The following is a 20141-nucleotide window of genomic DNA, read 5'->3' on the forward strand; positions in this document are numbered from 1 at the left end:
CAGGTGGTGAGGTGACCTTCTAGGTCTAGCATCAACCTTATATACCATGGGTAGGCAAACTAAGGCCCGGGGGCCAGATCTGGCCCAATCACCTTCTAAATCTGCAAACAGTCCAGGAATCAGCGTGTTTTTACATGAGTAAAGGTAAAAGTAAAGGTACCCCTGACCGTTAGGTCCAGTCGCTGGCGTTTGTCTGCAGACAGCTTCCGGGTCATGTGGCCAGCATGACTAAGCCACTTCTGGTGAACCAGAGCAGTGCATGGAAATGCCATTTACCTTCACGCCGGAGTGGTACCTATTTATCTACTTGCACTTTGACGTGCTTTCAAACTGCTAGGTGGGCAGGAGCTGGGACCGAGCAACGGGAGCTCACCCCGCCATGGGGATTCCAACCACCTGATCGGCAAGCCCTAGGCTCTGTGGTTTAGACCACAGCACCACCCGCATCCCTTTTTACATGAGTAGAATGGGTCATTTTATTTAAAATGCATCTCTGAGTTATTTGCAGGGCATGTTCACCCCCCCCCCAAATATAGTATGGCCCCCCACAAGGTCTGAGGGACGGTGGACTGGACCCCTTGTTATATACAGTATATATGCTGACTCCTGTTATATACAGTACCTCTCAGAGAGAGAGAGAGAAAGCAAACAAGCCCACAGAGGTGGTTGCAACTTGGATATACAGTAGTCCTTGCCCTCCCCCCTCGGTGCCTAGAGACAGTCAGCAAGAGAGAGGAGTTAGGAGCTGCAGTCACCCCCTTTTCTTGCTTGATTACAGACCCCCCCAAGCTTAGAACAGCCTCCCCCCACCTGGTACCCTCCAGATGTGTTTAACTGCATCTCCAACCTTCCTCATCATTGGCCACGACGGCTGGGGCTGCTAGGAGTTGTAGTCCAACGCACCTGGTGGGCACCAGGCTGGGGAACGTTGGCTCAACGGGTGAAATGCTGCAGGGTGCCTCAGCGTTTCTCCCAGGGGGCTTCCTGGTTGGAGAGTCCTCCTCTCTCTACTTCTTTTTCCAGGCTCTGCTGCCGAGCATGGGAAGCAAGGAAAGTTTGCTCTCCGCTGGTCCACCACGTCTTCTTACCAGCAGCAGCAGCCGTCGCTGACGATGCTTCCCCAGTTCCCCTTCCAAAAAAGGGGGGCCGCGCTCAGCATGCTCCCCCCCCAGCCTTCCTTAACTCCTTGCACAGCTCGACCCTCGGCTGTGTGGGGACCCCAAAAGCAGCCTGCCTGCGCTGGCTACTCTAGCCCGGGCGACAAAGGCGAAGAAGCGCCTCAGCAGCGCGTCCGCTGTCCTGCTGCTCTCCCGCCCAACTGAGAGAAGTTGGGCGGCAGTTCCTTAACTGAGGCGGGGGCTCCGCTTGAGCGACCCTCCCGGCGGCCGTGGGACGAGGCAGGTGGGCTGGGGGCGGGGCTTGGGGACCCGCCTCCGCTCTGCTGACGCCGCCGGGGCGAGGGACTGGGGGTGGGGGCTGCTGGCGAGGCGGCGGCTCCTCTCGGGGAGAGTGCCAGAGGGTCGCTGTGGGAGCTACTGCTGCTGCTGCTGCTGCGCTCCAGGGGGGTCCGCGCCTTGGTTTGGGCGGCCGCGTGGAGCCGAGAGAGGCGACATGGGTGAGTTAGTCCGGGCGGAGGGGAGGAAGGAAGAGCCCTCGTGGCGGAGAGACGCGCGAAGTTGGGGCTCCGGGGAAACTTCGACGGGAGTTGGCAACTTCCCGCCCTCAGAGCAGTGGCGTTGCTTCCTGGCGCCTCGCTTGAAGCGGGACAGAGTCGGCTGCAGCGACGAGCGACCCCCGTCCTGTCTTTCCCCCACGACCGGGGCAGGGGAGAGGCGTGAGGGTGGGGAGGTGTTTTTCTCTCTCCAGGAGACGTTATTTCTGTAACTGGTTGTCTATGGGCTGCGAGGTTAAAAGGCTCGAAAGAAGGTTGCATTTAAGGAGACCCGCCGTGAAATGGAGGACGGGGGTTAGTCACGTCCCTCGAAGTTGTAGAAGTAAAAGAAAAGGGGAGGATTTGGGCAGGAGCAGCTCGCTCCGCTTCAGAGACCCAAGAAGCTCTCCTGGCAAAACAACAACCAACGAGTCTCCCCCCCCCCTACAGCTGCTAATGCTACCAGAGCCCCGCCTTCTGCTTGTTTTGTTTACTTGGGGTTTACTTCTTTACTAGCTCAGGGTGGTCTTTCGCTATATTCGGCAACATAGCCCCTGGCACAATAACAGTGGCTTTGTTACGCTTTAGTTGGTTTTGCAAGGCTTCCCCAATTCCACCACGTTACAACAAAAACCCGACGAAAACTAAGCAGGACACTTTAAAGGGCTAAAGGCTTCCTGCAGGAAGTTACTGGGTATGCACTGACTGGAAATAAGCAGTGTGACCACTCCAAAGTTTTTCCATGTGTATGCAGGATTGGTACTGCTAGCAGAACCGACACACCCACTAGGCAAGGTGGCAGGATCCACAGAGGCAGCAGATCCGTCCTCTAACGCATTGACTGCCAATGTGGCATTCATTGCTGCAACATGCTCCTTGGAGGCCAGATCTGCCACCCCCTTGCAGCTCCTCCAGTGCTGCCTCTGCAGGGCCTCTGATGACTAGAAGGTGCTGCTGGTCTCGTCCCACCCCTGGGGAGGAAATGGCAAGGGCTGCGCTCTGGGGTCTACTGGGCTATGCACCTGCCTGGCATGATTCAAAGTGGATCCCTTCTTCCTTCCTTCCCCACAGTGGCTTTTGATTGCCAGATCATCTGTTGGATAAGGTTGATTTGATTTTCTAGCTTTGTTCTCGGTGCATTTTTTCACTGGTGGGGCCAGGAACTATGACAACGATGCCATTTTGTGGTTCACCTTAGGTGTCAAAATGTCTTGGTCTGGCCCTAGGGTAAAGAGTGTCCAGGGCAAGGCATACCTCTAGTTCACCTTACCCCTGTGGTCAGCATTGTAAGGCCACCCAGAGGGTTATGGGGCCCGGAGTAGGTGTGGTGTTGGGAGTTCTTCTGCCTCCCCTCTGCAAAGACTCGTGCATATGTGCACAGTGCTGGGGGTCACATGCAAATGTTGTTACATGCAAAGACCACAGATTCTTGCAGATGGATAGATGTGCTTTGTTCTTTCTTATGTTCTGTGAACCGCCCTAAGAGCTTGTGATGAAGGGCAGCATATGATATGTTGATGCTGTATTGTTTTTAATATTCGGTTGGAAGCCGCCCAGAGTGGCTGGGGAAACCCAGCCAGATGGGCAGGGTATGTATGTATGTATAAATATATTATTATTATTATTATTATTATTATTATTATTATTATTAATTCCATGGGGATAAGGAAATAGAGATAAGGTTGTACTGCCTCTTCCAGATTCCAACCCCCATCTGGCAGAACTTCCTTTGAGTTCCTGGGGCTCAGTCTCACAGGTCTCCATGTTGTGGCCTGCTGCTGGCCTTCACCACTACTCACTCAGGAAGACTTCCTCTCCTAAGGCCTGGCCTCACACCACTCCTACCGGTACACATTTTCCTATGGTAACTACCACAGAAAATCTCTCTCCGGTGGCACCTTGCCCAAAAATATTAGGTGACATTCAATAATCATTAGTAGCAGGCCTGGAGCAAATTGTCCCAGTTGCCCCTAGCCCAGGTTGAGTGGCTCTACAGCAGGCATCCCCTCTACTGTGGCCCTCCAGATGTTTTGGCCTACAACTCCCATGATGCCTAGCTAACAGGACCAGTGGTCGGGGAAGATGGGAATTGTAGTCCAAAACATCTGGAGGGCCGAAGTTTGGGGATGCCTGCTCTACAGTTTCACAGTGTTACTAAGTTGTATGTGCAGGATGTATGTATGTATGTGCTTGCTTGCTTGCTTGCTTGCTCAGCTTGGCCCATCCTTCAGCTCAGTGGCAGACACTTTTTGCCTCCCTAGATCACTGCAAAAAGTATTTATTTTTTAAAACACCCACCCACTGAGTTCACCTACCCTTAAGGCAGCCCCTCACCACCCCAGCAGCATCATGAGCACAAATAATAATGAATGTGCAATAAAAAGGAGACACCCTTTGTAAGCCATGTATATCTTGCCATTTGTCAGAAGATCCCAGAACAGTTTACTACAAAACAGCATAACAACCCCTGGCTACTTAAGGTGTTCACTCAGAAGGTGTGAGGCAAGCTTTGGACTTAAGATGTGTCATGTGAGACACGTGCCAAAATTTTGGAGAGGAGCCCAAAATATTCCGTCTACGAAATGTATTTAGTTGTGTAGGCAATCAGTAAGACTTTTCTGAGTGGGTTTGTGGGTGTAGGCTCAGACCATTAGGGGTTGTTGTATCTAATTAGCTTTTTAAACTTTGCTGTCTGTTGGTACAGGCTAGGTTTCCACCATTGATAAAAGGGCATTAGGTGTTTTGCCAGAATTCTCCCGACGCTATGAAGTTATATAGTTCAGTGATGAATGTGAACAAATGTGCCAGAATTGCCTAATAAATGATCTGCCAGTGTTTTGTAGTAGGATTGGCAACTTTCCCCTCTTGGCAGGGATTCCGCAAAATGGGAACATTTGGGGTGGTGTTTTATTTTATTTTTTTAAAAAAACAATACTACTCCATTTTCCTGTTTGGGTTGCTGCATTCTGTACACATAGTCCGTGGTTGTAAACATATGGAAATTTGAAGTTTGTTATTTCATATGTAAGACACATCCATGGTTAGTTTTACTAATCGCTGTAGTGACATGCTGGGAAAAGGTTCAGAATACCAGTTTCTGATATTCTCTGTTCTCCTCCCCACCCTTGCCTAGTAATGTCAACCCTTTCCTTTCATAAACATAACTCCGTTTCCTTCCCTTGAATAATGACCCACCTTCCCTCCAGCAGCAGGCCTCACCATTGGAACAATAAAAGTGCTACCGTATATACCACTTTAGAGGCAGCTTCTCTTATTAATGCTACATTAATGCTCCTGCCCACCTAGCGGTTCGAAAGCATGTCAAAGTGCAAGTAGATAAATAGGTACCACTCTGGCTGGAAGGTAAATGGCATTTCCGTGCACTGCTCTGGTTTCACCAGAAGCGGCTTAGTCATGCTGGCCACATGACCCAGAAAAACTGTCTGCGGACAAATGCCGGCTCCCTCAGCCAGTAAAGTGAGATGAGCGCTGCAACCCCAGAGTAATCCACGACTGGACCTAATGGTCAGGGGTCCCTTTACCTTTTAAGAGCATTATGGCAATGGAACAAGCAGTATTTGGAAGCATAGGAACCAACTCCTAGGGGCTGAGGTCCCTTCCCCCTATAAAATATTTGAGGGGGCTGCCCACCCAAGTTGATGGGCATTGCCATTCAAATGGTGTGTGTGCTGCATCATGTGATTGATTATGCTGGGTGGGGCTTACCTGTCCCCCCTCATATTTTATTCAGGTTGGCACCCTTGTTGGGGACAGCATGGATATTTTTTTTGAGGTTCAACCATGTATTGACATTTCTGCTTTCAGAATATGGACCTGTCTTTAACCTTTGTACATGTAAAAACAAATCCCTTCAACTTGTGCGGGTGTGTTTATGTGCAGTATTCTGACTAAACATTAGGAAGAACTGGTTTCTTTGGAAGGTGGTAGACCCTTCTTCGATGCAGGTTTTTAAACATAGGTTGGATGGCCAATTGTCAGGGATTCTTTAGCTGTGATTCCTGCATTTCAGGGGCCCCTTCCAACCATACAGTTCTATGTTTTGTTGTCCACTATGATTAACTAGGGTTTAGGCTACAAAAGCTAAAACCAGAATAGCCACAGACTAGCTGATAGTCCGTGATTAGTCAAGGACTAACATGAGTTTGACCAAACTGCGGGAGGCAGTGGAATACAGGAGTGCCTGGCGTGCTATGGTCCATGGGGTCACGAAGAGTCGGACACGACTAAACGACTAAACAACAACAACAAGATATTTCAGTTTTCCTACTTCTTGGGTCCTATGCGTATATGAATTTAATGCACTAATGACCATTGCAGTAGGAAAAGCTTAAGTTAATAAAACTAATTTTAATGGAGGTGAATTGCATGGCTCTTCCCCATTGCTCCCCCCCCCACTCTGTCTGCTTTGATTTATTTTTCCTCTACTAGGAAACATCCCATCTCTGGAAGCAAGGCAACAGTTCACTGCTTCCAAAGAATGTCTTGAGTCTGAATGTAGTTCCAAGATACAACAAGTACCGCTGGAGGAGAAAATCAGATTATACTTTTTCATGCAACAGTGCCCATAAACTGTGGAATCTAGAGTATTAGTTATTTTTAAAAAAAGGACAAGGAGAGGGGTAACAAAGTCAGCTGCAATTTGTTCGTAATGATTCTTGCCTCTTTTTTATTCCTCTGTGTCTCCAGTACTTGATGCCAGCATGCATGTAAATTTTGACTGACAGTAAATCACTAAGTATTGTAAAGTCTTCCTGCTCTAGTGGCTTAGATGTTGCCAGGATACATTTTCTGAAGATAGCTTTTCCTGGGCCAAAACTATTCTGCCTAGATAATATATGAAATTTCCTAGAACAATAGTTCCTAAATGTGTCTTTTCTCTCTCTCTCTAAAAAAAGCCTAGGGGAGAATTTATGCCTGGTATGGGAGATCCATGTCATGATCTTCTGACATATTTTCCTTTGCTTCGAAGCCCCTTGCCAGGTGAGGGTGTGTGTGCTAAAGTAATGTGGGGGAGTTACAGAAACCATCCTTCTCAAAGTTTGTTAGCTGGCTGCAGGTGGGGAAAGGTGTAAATACAGACATTATGTCTGTTCTCCTGATGGTGGTTATTAGCACTTTGATAAGGGAGCAGCACAGGGGGAAAGGGTTAACCTATTTCCCCAGTCGCAGTTCCTTGACTTGAATTACTACTGTAGTACCCCCCTTCACAAGTGCTTCAAAGTAAAGAAAAGCCTTGTGATATTTGATCACATATGTCCTGCCTCATGAATAGTGTGGTCCTAAAACCACAATCCTATGGGCATTTACCTTGGAAAAGGACTGTAACACACAACACACATACACATACTTGATATAGCTTTTAATCCATTACAGTGGTACCTCGGTTTATGAACACAATTGGTTCCGGAAGTCTGTTCATAAACTGAAGCGTTCATAAACTGAAGCGAACTTTCCCATTGAAAGTAATGGAAAGTGGATTAATCCGTTCCAGACGGTCCGCGGAGTAACCGTTCATAAACTGAAGCGAACTTTTCCATTGAAAGTAATGGAAAGTGGATTAATCCGTTCCAGACGGGTCCGCAAAGTACTTAAACTGAAGCGTTCATAAACTGAAACATGGGTGTAATTGGTTCCGGAAGTCTGTTCATAAACTGAAGCGTTCATAAACTGAAGCGAACTTTCCCATTAAAAGTAATGGAAAGTGAATTAATCCGTTCGATAGGTCCGCGGTGTTCATAAACCGAAAATTCATAAACCGAGGTGTTCATAAACCGAGGTTCCACTGTATTGGATTAAATATTCATGCATTTGCACATGAACAAGCATGGAGGGGGGGAAATGCTTTAAAATAATTTTTATTCGTGCTTCATCAGCAACTGTCTTGTGTGGAAAAATGCTGTCAATGTATTTTGTATGTACTCACATTAAGAATAAATTTAAATCTGCTCTCTGGTTTGTGAGTACTTTTTACACCCATCAAGGTTTTCAATAGATTATTTTCCCGTTAAGTTAGATAACAGAGGAAGTTGCCTTATGCCAGGTCAGACCGTTGTTCCATCTAGGTCAATATTGTCTACACGGGTTGGCAGTGGCTTTCCAAGGCTCAAGGCAGGGGATTCTGCCAGCTGTACCTCAAGATGCTGAGGATTGAACTTGGGACCTTCCATATGCAAGATAGATGCTCTACTACATAATTACTATCCTGTCCAATTGATTGTCTAAAACTGCAGTCCCAACTCCACTTACAGTGGTGCCTCGCAAGATGAATTTAATTCGTTCCGCGAGTCAATTCGTTTTGCGAAAAATTTGTCTTGCGAATTGCGGTTTCCCATAGGAATGCATTGAAATTTCTTTTTTTGCCCATAGGAACGCATTAATTAAATTTAAATGCATTCCTATGGGAAACCGCGATTCACAAGATGAATTTTTCGCAAAATGAATTCGTCTTGCGAGTCACCATCAGATAGCAAGACGCATTCGTCTTGCAAAAAAATCGTCTTGCAGGGCATTTGTCTTGCGAGGTACCACTGTACTTGGGACTAAACCTCAATGAACTCAATAGGACTTGCTTCAGAGTACAGGACTGTGTTGTAAATGTTGCAGATCTTAGTGAATAAATATGCATAGAATCTAGTGGCATATAACAAGTATCCATTTAAATTCCCCCCCGCCATACATTTTCTTATGGTTTCTTACGTAACCTCCAATTAAAGCGTTGCCTCTGAGTAAGTTATACTTAGAGTAGACCCATTTAAATAATTTGATTGAATCATGATTAACTGGTCTGTTTATTTCAGTGGGTCTATTCTGAACCATGGCTTAAACAGAAGCAACCCAAAGGTTGATTACATCTGATGCAGTGAAAGTAGAAACAAATGCATGAAATTTATACCTGTTTAGTTCTTCATGGCTGGCTGTGTGTGCTTTAAAGAAGCATTCATTTTGACACCATGTGATTCAGGAGAAGTTTAGACAATCTGGCAAAGGAATTGGAAGAGCTCTCAAAGGATCATGTAGGCTGGGAAGGGGGGAAATCGCAGAGAAGAAAGTTACAAAGTTACTATACAGTATACAGTATTTGAAAAAGGAGACAATTGGTTGTTTAGTCTTCTCTACTAGCCTGGGAAAAGAAGCAATGAGTTTAGATTATAGAAAGCAGATGTAATCTAAACATTAAGAGAGAAAAATCATAGCTTTGGGATCAGTTTAGCAATGTAATAAATTACCTTGGAAAGGAAAATAATGTTCTTCCATGGAGTTTTAATTTTATTTTAAAGTTGGATAAGCATACATTGGGATGGTTTGTGTATAGGACAGGGGGACCCATACATAGGCTCTTAATTCTGTGTCTATTTGGGCATAACATTGCAGCTGAAGTGTAGTATTTTCATTGTTCCAATAACATAAGTACAGATAACACATAATCAAGAACTGACAATGTAGAACTTACCATGTTTTACTATATCAATTGTACCATTACTGGTGTTTTCCAGACAGTGTTTGCTTTTGATGCCAGACGTACTAACTTTGAAACCTCAGTAGCTTCTTATGTGAATTAATTTTCAGCTCTAAATATAATTGCATATTCAATGCAATCTCTTCGTGGCGTGTAAATCATGCTTTTCTACCTCTCCTATCTTTTTCTTCTTGAACAACTCTAAGCTCTTATAATGATAGCGTGTAGTATGTGTGCATCCAATGGGTTTTGTTTGTTGTCAGATCTCTAAGTTTTTTAAAAACAACAACAACAACACACACAAACCACAAACTTGGTTACAAAAGAAGTATACATTGTATTCATATTAAAAGACTGAAATGTTGGGATTTTACTAGAGTTAAATATACACACACTATTGCTTTTACTGATAGGTTGTGTGGTACAGTCCCTAAGCAATGAGTTACAAATCTGGACACCCCCAGTTTGAATCTGGCCCTTGCAATGAACTTGCTAGTTGGTCTTAGGTCTCTGGCCCCCTTTCTGCTGTATGTGGGCTGTCTATGCAATTGGTTTGGGTGGGCAAACATATGTAACCAGCAGTAATATTATGAGTAGCTCAGCGAATCTGTGTCCATTACTGTTATTTCATTGTTTCCTTTATATATTAACAATATAATTTTAGACTACCTTGCAGAACTGTAAGTATTATAGCAAGAAAATATATGTAAATTGTTTTGAAAATTTTGAAAGAACTAGATCAGGGGTGGCCAACTCGCAAGAGACTGCGATCTATTCACAGAGTTAAAAACTGGCAGTGATCTACCACCCTTTTTTTGGGTTCAGGTCAAAGTTGTTGAGTTTTTTCAGGGAGGAGGTAAAATGTTGAGCTTTTTTTAAGGGAGCCACAGTTGTTCAGCTTCTTTGGGGGGAGCCAATGATCTACCAGTGATATACCACAGGTGTCCAGTGATCTACTGGTAGATCACGATCTACCTGTTGGACATGCCTGAACTAGATGAATATTGTTTATTATTGTTACTTTTTATTATACTTTATCATGCAGATAGCTACAAATGACAGGTTAAACAGCAGCATTTCAATTGTTCCCTTTAAATTTGTGTTTACTTTTGCACAGTAAATTCTTGTGGCAACAATATCCAAAGCTTCCTCCTCTTGAGATATTACTCATGCTTTTTTCACCAATTGGAAACTGCCAGACATATGTTTACAATTGCAACTCAGCAAAGTCTCTGGTGGGTATTAAAATATGTTGTGTCAGGACTAAAAGTTATGTACAAACAGTAATGCCTATGCATAGCTTGGTATTTAAATCTTCATGGAAGAAAATTAACATATTAACTGGTGACTGCTCCTGAGTACTAAGTGCTGCAAGATCTTCACCCTTGGCAGAATTAATATATGTTGCTGTTGCCTTGGTTGGAAATGAATCTGGTGCTCAAGAGCATAGGAAATACAAGTTATGCCATTACCGATAAAGCACGACTCCTTTGTGTTTAACTTATCAAATCCCCTTAGAGCAATTTGCAGTCCTTTGTTAGAAAGCTTTTGAAACCTTGCTGGTGTGCCAAGTTCAAAAAGAACTTATTTCACTGCATATGTTTGTCCTGTGAAGTCCTCCCCCCTTTGTTAAAAATAATAAGAAAGGATTGATTCTGAAAAGTGCTTTGAAATAGCAGTAGAGCCTCTGTCTTCTGCATTTTGAGCTGCCTTCCTAGGCTATTAGAGAAGATAATTGCAGATTACTGAATTTATCTCTTTCTTGTAGTGGAATATGCAAAAAAGACAGGTTTTTCTTTTTCTTTTTTGACCAAAACTGCAAGTTAGGCTTTACTTTTTTCTTTCTTTACTTAAAACACATCTCACATGTTATTCTTCACATTTTTTTGCCATATAAGCAGTATATAAATGAATAAAATAAATGCAATTCCAAAGTGGGTTACAAATTAAAATAAATCAGGCTATGTCATAAAAGAACATAAAGGTATTTACAACTAACAGCCAATCAATGTTGGTGCTAAAGTCCACAAAAGGTCTGGAATGGATGAATAGCCAGGTCTTCAGCTGGCATTGAAAGTTTAAAAGAGTAGGCACTAGCCATATCTCAAGGGAAAGGTGTTCAAAAGCTGAAGTGCCACCACCAAGAAGGCTCTCCTGCATATTGCTAAATATTTAGCAGGTCTCAGCTAAGGATCACACAGCTAAGAGAGCCTTCCTCAGCCAATTTTTAAAACAAATCCAGTTTTCTCACATTCAATTTAGTTGTAATGTAGCATGGCTATAATCTAGTTGTAATGTAGCATGACTATAAGTAGCTAGAAGTTTGGGCTTCCATGTGAAATTCATGTCCAGTAATAAAATGCATTCCTTAGGCAACTAGCTTCATGCATTTGCTACCATGCAATCTTGCTCTGAAGAGTTTCCATTTGAAACTGAGAGGGCATGGAGACAGGGCCGGCTCTAGGTATAGTCCCGGTGGTGTGGGGTGCTGCGCGGTAAAGCTGCGCGGAAGCCATGCTGCACGCTGTGAGGGCGGGGGCACCGGAGTGATCTCCGCGCCTCAGCGCCAGGGCGCCCAACCTGCTCAAGACTGCCCTGCATGGAGAATCTCTGCAGTGTAACTTTTCAAAACTTTGCATTTTTGCTTCCTGTTTTCATCATTGCATACACATGTTTTCAAATATATTTTACTCAACTAGTTTTGATTCATACCTTTTAGCTTAAGTCCTTTCTCTTTCTAGCTAATTTTCTCCAAATAATGCATGGAAGTGATCCCCTGACTGAGAACCACTGCTCAAAATGTATTTCACAACAGGCAGAATATACCCTTCAACCTTTTGTTTCCTTCCACTCTGAAAACCTTTTGTGAAACAAAACTCTTGCCATTAAGTAAAAACAAATTACACAAAAGCAATAAAGCAGCCAGCTGAAAAATAGGAGTTAATTTACATGATATGTAGGATGGATCTTGCATGCAGAAAGCTGGTTTCAATTTTTAAAAAAGATTTGCTTTTAATGTGCTTAAGTTCCACCTGTTTGTACGGTAGTTGTCATTGCTATAGAAGTAGTATTGAGTACACAGTGCAGTAACTTGCAGGAGTTCCATACTGGATTGTGGGGGAAATATTTGAAAAAAAAACAACAGTGGAAAAAGAATCCATCTGCATGTTAACTTGTAGAAATATGTGAACCTGTTGTTCAAAGTGGTAAAATACTCTGAAGTACTCTCTAAACAACAGACTACTTCAGAGAAAGAGTTATACTTCCTCTGCTGTTGAGATTACTTAAAATTAACTAGCATGCAATAAACAAAATGAGATACTGGCACTTTAATAACACTTAAATTTGTGTGTTTATAATCTGTCAGATTTCTTGCATTTAATAACACTTTTGAAATGACCACATCAATCTGCAAATAAGAAGAATTTGTGGACAGGAACCATATATGCTTATAACCAAAATATAATTTGCCACATGATTTATACAATACACTTATTAGATAAACTTTCTGCAGTCTGAAACATAACATGACCTTAAGTTTCACCATGGAAATATGCTCATCAGACTGTGGTGGGATCTATGTGAAAATTCTTTTTATTTTATTTTTTAAAAAATGCATTGAATTTGGTATAGCTCGCTGTCTCTATCTAGTGTCATGTTTGTATATCACACTTTGCAGCAATTTTAAAAACATTTTATTTGCAGCTGTATAGCTGAGTCCTGTATATATAGTTTTGATAGAAGGGTTACCTCCATCTTTTATTTGCATCAATGTATTATTCGAAGTTGTAATGTAGAAGCAGTGGGCTGGAGGACACATTTGAAATTTTGAGTGCGGTAAGTTCTGTGGTTTCCACTCACAAAATGGCCATAACCCAGAAATATGTGGTTTGGGGCATGGCATAACAAAATGACTGCTATGGGATTATGGCATAACATACTGGTAACATGACTGAAACATCTAAAAGACAGGCAGGGGAAGAGGACCCACAAAAGGTGCGGGCCTGACCCTCACCCATGACTTGTGGATTTTAGAGGAAATACATGTTGACACAGTTTACAGGTGCCATAGGAGGTACTGGTGAGCATACTGGAAGCAGCAACTGCCATGCTGCTGACCCTGTAAACAGGCCTGTGCAGAGAAGGGGACAGCCAGGTACACTTGCCCCAGGCCTTGGAGAGCTAAACCGGTTGGGGCCCCCACAAAGGGCCTGCTGGACTTATGCTGTCATGCCAAGAACTTTATTCTAACAAGACTCCCAACCTGGCCTCTAACAAGCTTTATATGGGCCTGCCCATAAGCACTCCGAATAGAACACTAACAATTTGGGGCACTTAGTTTGAGACTACAAAATCCTAAATTACAAGGCAGTGATTTCGCATTGCTGTTGCTACTACAGTGGTACCTCGGGTTACGAACCTAATTTGTTCCGGAGTTCCGGAACCGTTCTTAACCTGAGGCGCGCTTTAGCTAATGGGGGGCTGCCGCGCTGCCAGCGCACAATTTCTGTTCTCATCCTGGGGCAAAGTTCTCAACCTGGAGCAACCACTTCCAGGTGAGTGGAGTTTGTAAACCGAAACATTTGTAACCTGAAGCGTTTGTAACCCGAGGTACCACTGTACCAGCTAACAGCACCAAAAAGAGGAAGCTAGTTCTCCATTTTGCTGCAGCTTTTACCACTTGCTGCTGCTACAAATAAACCACCATTGGCTGCAGACGGGAGTGCTAAATTCCATGCTCAGTTTCTTGGTTTTTTTAAATCACTGTTGGCAGACCCGTGCAGAACTTGTCTAAGGCAGGAGTCTTGTTTGAGGCCCGGGGTGTTCTTGGCATGACCAGCATATGTCTGGCAGGCCCCTGGTGTCCCCCTCCCGGCTGACTTAGCCCTCTGAGGCATGGGGCAAGTGAACCCAGCTGCCCCACTGCATGGGCCTGACTCTTGCTGCCTCTGCAGGACTTTTTCATGACAGTACCAGAAAAAGTGGCCAAATTTAGCACCCCCGGTTTCTATCAACATGTTCCTTATGCTGATCCTTAAGATGCTTTTATTTTGCATTGTTGTAACTGTTCTGTACAGTGGTGATTTTGTTAGCAACTTTGAGCATGACAACGACAATGATGGATTTTAATCATCTTGGCACTAACAAGGGTTGATAATAACTCTGGCAGCTTGGAATGGAAGGAAATGATGTGATGATTTTCTCTTCCTGCCTTCTTTTTTGTTACCTAGAATGAATCTAGATGGTTTACTGTACCTTAGAAAACTGGACAAGAGTTGTGTGTGTTTTATTTTGAATAACAGTAGTTATTCAGTCCCTTTCTGTTGCAGGAAACCATCAGTAAAAATACAGTAAATAAACAATGTAACACAAGTCATTCCAACCAGCAGAGGGCAATATACCTTTGTGTACTAGTTTCATATTGCAAACTGGAGCTACGTGTGAAATTGATTGTTATTTTGTTCTTCCCTTTTTTGAAGAAGAAGAAAAAAGCAGACTTGGTAAAAATAACTTGTAGACATTAGTATACTTTAAAACCACTGCAGGTTTCTGTCTTAATCTACTGAAAATGAGGCTTTTCATAATTTGTGCCTGATTGGTATAGCTGCTTGGGACTATGGTCTCTTGCATATCTATCTGTCGATTTTTATAGTCATAGAAATTTCACAATAGGGAATCAGAGGCTCCATCAACTCTCTCAGTCTACACAATCAGTTTCTACTGCTTGACCTTTGACATTTCCCTCATGCTTTCTTTTTCTCTACCTCTCAAATCTCTGAAATAGGACTTTTGCTGCCCTTTCATGAACTCAAAACCAGCTGCCTGAGGGAGGTGATCCCCTCACTCTGCTTAAGGGTAGGGCAGCCCTGAATGGAGAAATACACACACTCCCAATGTGGTTTTAGCTTACACATCTCCGGAGGGACTAAGTGTGAAAAGAAAGTATTGGCCATGATGGGAAAATGCACACCACATTTCCTTTTGAAGCTCTTCCTGAATGAATTGTTGGTGTTAGGAGATTTTCATAGATTTGGTTTCATGGGTACCTAAGCTTGATTAGAAACTGCTGCCAATAATGGTGGCTTGATGTGTGTGAAATAATAATAATAATAATAATAATAATAATAATTTATTATTTGTACCCCACCCATCTGGCTGGGTTTCCCCAGCCACTCTGGGCGGCTTGCAACAAAGATAAAAAAATACATTAAACAATGTGACCTAGGGCTCAGAACTGTAACACACCGCACAAATCTTGGGGCACGAATCTAAGATAGTGAGAAATGATCATTACTTTTTACTTGCTAACTGCAAGGAAGGTGAGTCTCTTCTCATTTTGTTTAAATATATCATACTACTAAAGGGCTTACATATAATGTTTCATGCTTTACTATGTATTACGGAACAAGTATAATAATGCAGGAATAGAAAAGTATCTCGCTCCATTAAACCAGCACTCCACTTGGAAGGAAGTTGCAATGGACTCACCAAACTTGCTTCTTAATAAGGTCAGATGCTAAAATATACACATGGCTGCAAATGAAAACAGCAGTGTTATGTCTAATTCCCTTCCCCTTGGTAACCCATATTCTGGCTTCCTAAAATTGTGCATTTCCCTGGCTCCTAGCAGCCAATGGTGTGTCTTCCTGCCTCTGTCAAACATCTCTGCAGTAACATTTAATGATGTGCTTCCCCTCCGTTAAACAGCATGTTGTCTAGGCCTCTTGCCACCCTTGCTGCTTGGTTGCTGGCTTGTCTACTTACCTACCTGCCATTTGCCCTGCTGGAGTTGGGGTGGCTGCCTTTTATGTGGGGTGTCCGCATGTGAGTGTGATGCAGTTTGTGCTAGAATAGGGACCGTTCCAGGGCTCTCCATATCATGAGCAATTTATGAATGCTACACTTCCTGTGGGGAGCTGCTACCATGTGGATTGCGTATGCTAATTACATACTCATTTAAGGATGTCCACCTGAGAACAAATGGTGGTGTACAAAGATTACGAGGGAAATGTTCTGTTCAGTTAGTGCTTGTCCTGCAGAAGCGGCTGCATGAGATTGCAACTATAAAAGATATTGGCCTAGATAGACTTGACTAGCCTATAATGCAGCTTTATATTCTTCTGACATTTTAACAAAAGAGCTTTCTTTTTTACAATGTTAATGGATTTATGTGTATCCATTGACTATGAGCAATATTGAAGCTCCTTTTTTAATCCCCTGAAGATCATAATGAATTTTCAGAGACAGCAAAAATTAAATGAGTGTAATTAAGTGTAAATTAATTTCTGAATACCATGCGTACTGGATTCCCATGTTGTCTGAAAGTCTTTACCAGGCTCAAACTATATGTTAAGCTAATCTTTCTTCCCATGGGTGAAGAAGCAGTTTGGGAAGAGTGATTTCAAGTTGCAAAAAGAAAGAAAGGGGGGGGGAGAGACTTGGAGGGTTAAGGGTTAAGGCTTAACCTTTAAGCAGTTTCTCTCAGCATGTGGCATGGTTCACTGCAGAAGTCATCCCAAGCTATTTGCTGTGTAAGCACCTTTCTAGAGAACATTTGTTCTCTGATTATAGCCCATTTAGGAACTGGACCACATAGGATGAACTGTGAAATAGACAGTTCTGGTGTCTATAGGTGAATCAGATTCATATTATCATGTTATAAAGAAGACTTACACCATTTTTTTCATCTGCACTGCAAACCCACATTCGTCAGCCAAACACAATAACAAATAGAATGTTGTTTTGAACAGAGTCAGGATACATAATTCTAGGCCCTTCTATGGGACGGCCTTGGCTAGCAAAGAAGAGATTACTACGGCTGCTATGATATGACTGATCTTTTATTTTTAAGTTATTGAAATATCTCAATGATCAGCAAAGTATATTTTCCTTCTGAGAGTTAAAATAATATATATATGACTGAAAATGAAATTGTAGGTAGGTGCCGATGGAGGCCATCAGCAAGAGTAGTAGGTCCAACTGCTGCATATAAAAAGGCCATCCAAGTGCAAATAGTAGAGAGATATTTACCAACTTCCAGTTTCTGAGACCTGCTAGAGTTTGCCAGCCCAAAATTGAAAGATTGTGTTTCTGGCTTTTTCAATTGGGTCAATTTCCTTTCCTTTCTTTTTTTGAAGCTGTTAGTAGGTTAACTTCCACGTCCACAGTGACCACAAATCAGAAAGATTCATGCGCTGATCAACCAAGTGTTCTGGACAATCCAATGACTATCCAATCTTTGTAAGGGCCATTCATCAGGTAGACCAAGTGCAACTCATTTCCATGGCCAGGTATGAACACAGATCGAAATGATAGAAAGAATCAATGTCATCCAAGAATACTTGAAGCTACGACAACTGTGGCTAGGACTTTGTTAGCCCAAAAATGGAAAACCCAGGAGTTACCAATGATTGAAGAGTGGCAGACGAAAATGATGGACTATGCGGAACTAGCAAGACTGACTAGCAGGATCCGAAACCAGGGAGAGTCAAAGTTCCAAAAGGACTGGAGTAAATTTGTGGACTATATGGAGAAGAATTGTAGAAGTTTAAAGACATTTGCAGGACTGAAATAAATCCTACGAATTGACTTTAGGTAGAAGGAATAAAGAAACTGTGAGACAGGAATGGATAAGAAAACCGATTGGGGGGAAGTCGGGAAGTCAAAGCTCGGCAGAGCAAAGAAAATTGTAATAATTGATAATGCTTAGAAGAAAAAATTTGTGTTTATTATGTGTTGTTGTGTTTGTGGTTGTATGTTTTGTTTTTGTTTAAATGTGTTTAATTGGAATATTTAATAAATTGCCTTTTTTTAAAAAAAGAATACTTGAAGCTGTCCCACCACAACTTTCAAAAAGCAGGTATTTGTGACTGGTTGAAAGTTATTCCAGTTCAAGGGATCCAGGGCTGGTTTTCTTTGGGAGTGGTTGCACCACCAGCAAAGAGTAAACATTCTCACTCAGACCAAGAAATAGCTGAAACTGCACACCCTTATTCTTTAAATGCAGAGGTGATGCAGTTTGAACTGGATAGCTTACATTATACTAATGTGTTTCTGGAAATCTGCACCAGGAACTTTGTACACATTGCTCTGCTTTCATTTGGACCACACCAGTGATGGTCCTGGACCTCCATATACACTGTCCAGGCTTGCACCGCAGGCAGGTCACTTTGGTGCTGCTAATGCAGTGGTTTGACTTCACCCCCAGAAGCGCACTCCATTGTCTCTTGAGGCAGACAGATGCCAACAAGTCCCCCAAGAGTGAATAAAATTTGCTGTGATTCAATAAATTGATCTTTTCAACTTTTGAGGTAGAACAAAGATGGCTCCAGACCCACTTTTTAAGTATTGTCATGCACCAGCCTTTTAATGAGAACCTTTTAATGAGGGTGAAAGAGGAGAGCGCAAAATATGGTCTGAAGCTCAACATAAAAAAAAAAAAACAAGATCATGGCCACTGGTCCCATCACCTCCTGGCAAATAGAAGGGGAAGAAATGGAGGCAGTGAGAGATTTTACTTTCTTAGGCTTCTTGATCACTGCAGATGGTGACAGCAGTCACAAAATTAAAAGACGCCTGCTTCTTGGGAGAAAAGCAATGACAAACCTAGACAGCATCTTAAAAAGCAGAGACATCACCTTGCCGACAAAGGTCCGTATAGTTAAAGCTATGGTTTCCCCAGTAGTGATGTATGGAAGTGAGAGCTGGACCATAAAGAAGGCTGATCGCCGAAGAATTGATGCTTTTTAATTTTGGTGCTGGAGGAGACTCTTGAGAGTCCCATGGACTGCTAGAAGATCAAACCTATCCATTCTTAAGGAAATCAGCCCTGAGTGCTCACTGGAAGGACAGATCGTGAAGCTGAGGCTCCAATACTTTGGCCACCTCATGAGAAGAGAAGAATCCTTGTAAAAGACCCTGATGTTGGGAAAGATTGAGGGCACAAGGAGAAGGGGACGACAGAGGACACGATGGTTGGACAGTGTTCCCGAAGCTATGAACATGAGTTTGACCAAACTGCGGGAGGCAGTGCAAGACAGGAGTGCCCGGCGTGCTATGGTCCATAGGGTCACGAAGAGTCGGACACGACTAAACGACTAAACAACATGCATCAGCAATGTTAAGAGTTAATTTTACCAATGTATAGCATTTGTTGTTTAACTTTTTTTCTACTGTATAGCTAAATCGAAGATCTGGTAAAACAGCAGGTTATCATTCAGATTTGCAAAATGTGTCTCGGTTACGACATGTGCTTGAAAATAAAACTATTTTCACCTACTCGGTGAAAAGAGCTGACGGACCCTTAAAGTAATTTTGTCAACATTGTGCAGATGGGAAAAAGGAGGGCTGAATTGCACAGACCCCCGTTTGGCTGTGCAGTAAATCCATTGCACATTAAATGGTTGTGGCATGGTGGACAAAATATTTACCTTTGCATTAGGAACACCTGACTTCAAAACCCTGTTTAGCCACAAAGTTTAACTGGGTAGGCCTAGAAAAAATTCTGTCTTGTTTTCAGCCTACTTCACAGGGTGATTGGAGAATCAAATGACCACACCCTAAGCTCCTCACAGAAAAGATGGGATAAATACAATGAAATATAGAACAGTGGTCTGAAGATGCCCACTACTGATTGTTGCAAAAGCAGCCAAAGTGTTCATTAAGTGCCATGAATTACAGTAATTCTCATCCTATGTGGAGCCATGAAATGCTTGCTCTAGGAGGCCTTGTGGAATGGCTGCTAGGGTGAGGGAATCACTGTTCTATGGGAATCTAAGGGGTTGTAGAAATGTGTTCTAAGGGAACTTTTAGGGGGGGTCAGTATTTTAGGGGTTTACATGGAAACGAGAGGTGCTTATTCTAGAAGTACAGGATTTTTGTACCTTGTGTTTCTCTCCGATTATGGCACATATAGTTGTGGGAGAGAAAGAGAGACAGAACAAGATCACTTGGGAGAAATGTGTGTCACTAGCAGGACAGCATGGTACTACACTTATTCCTCTCCTTTGGGGG

General features: G+C 43.0%; 1 protein-coding gene across 3 annotated transcripts in view; it reads left to right on the forward strand.

The window, feature by feature from the left end:
- Window positions 1-1250: 1250 nt before the first annotated feature.
- The window catches only part of GPM6A (glycoprotein M6A), a 179554-nt gene continuing 160663 nt past the window's right edge, over window positions 1251-20141 (forward strand). The window contains exon 1 of one of the 3 annotated variants that reach the window (XM_060278716.2): window positions 1251-1615. In XM_060278716.2, coding sequence (XP_060134699.1) covers window positions 1612-1615 — 4 coding nt within the window. In that variant the 5' untranslated portion in view covers window positions 1251-1611. Of the gene's footprint in view, window positions 1616-15548; window positions 15638-20141 lie in introns of those variants that run through there. The other 2 variants (XM_088659699.1, XM_088659703.1) reach the window with 2 other exon arrangements.

Source organism: Zootoca vivipara, chromosome Z1 (assembly GCF_965207765.1).
Source record: "Zootoca vivipara chromosome Z1, rZooViv2.hap1.1, whole genome shotgun sequence".
NCBI classification, from domain to species: domain Eukaryota; kingdom Metazoa; phylum Chordata; class Lepidosauria; order Squamata; family Lacertidae; genus Zootoca; species Zootoca vivipara.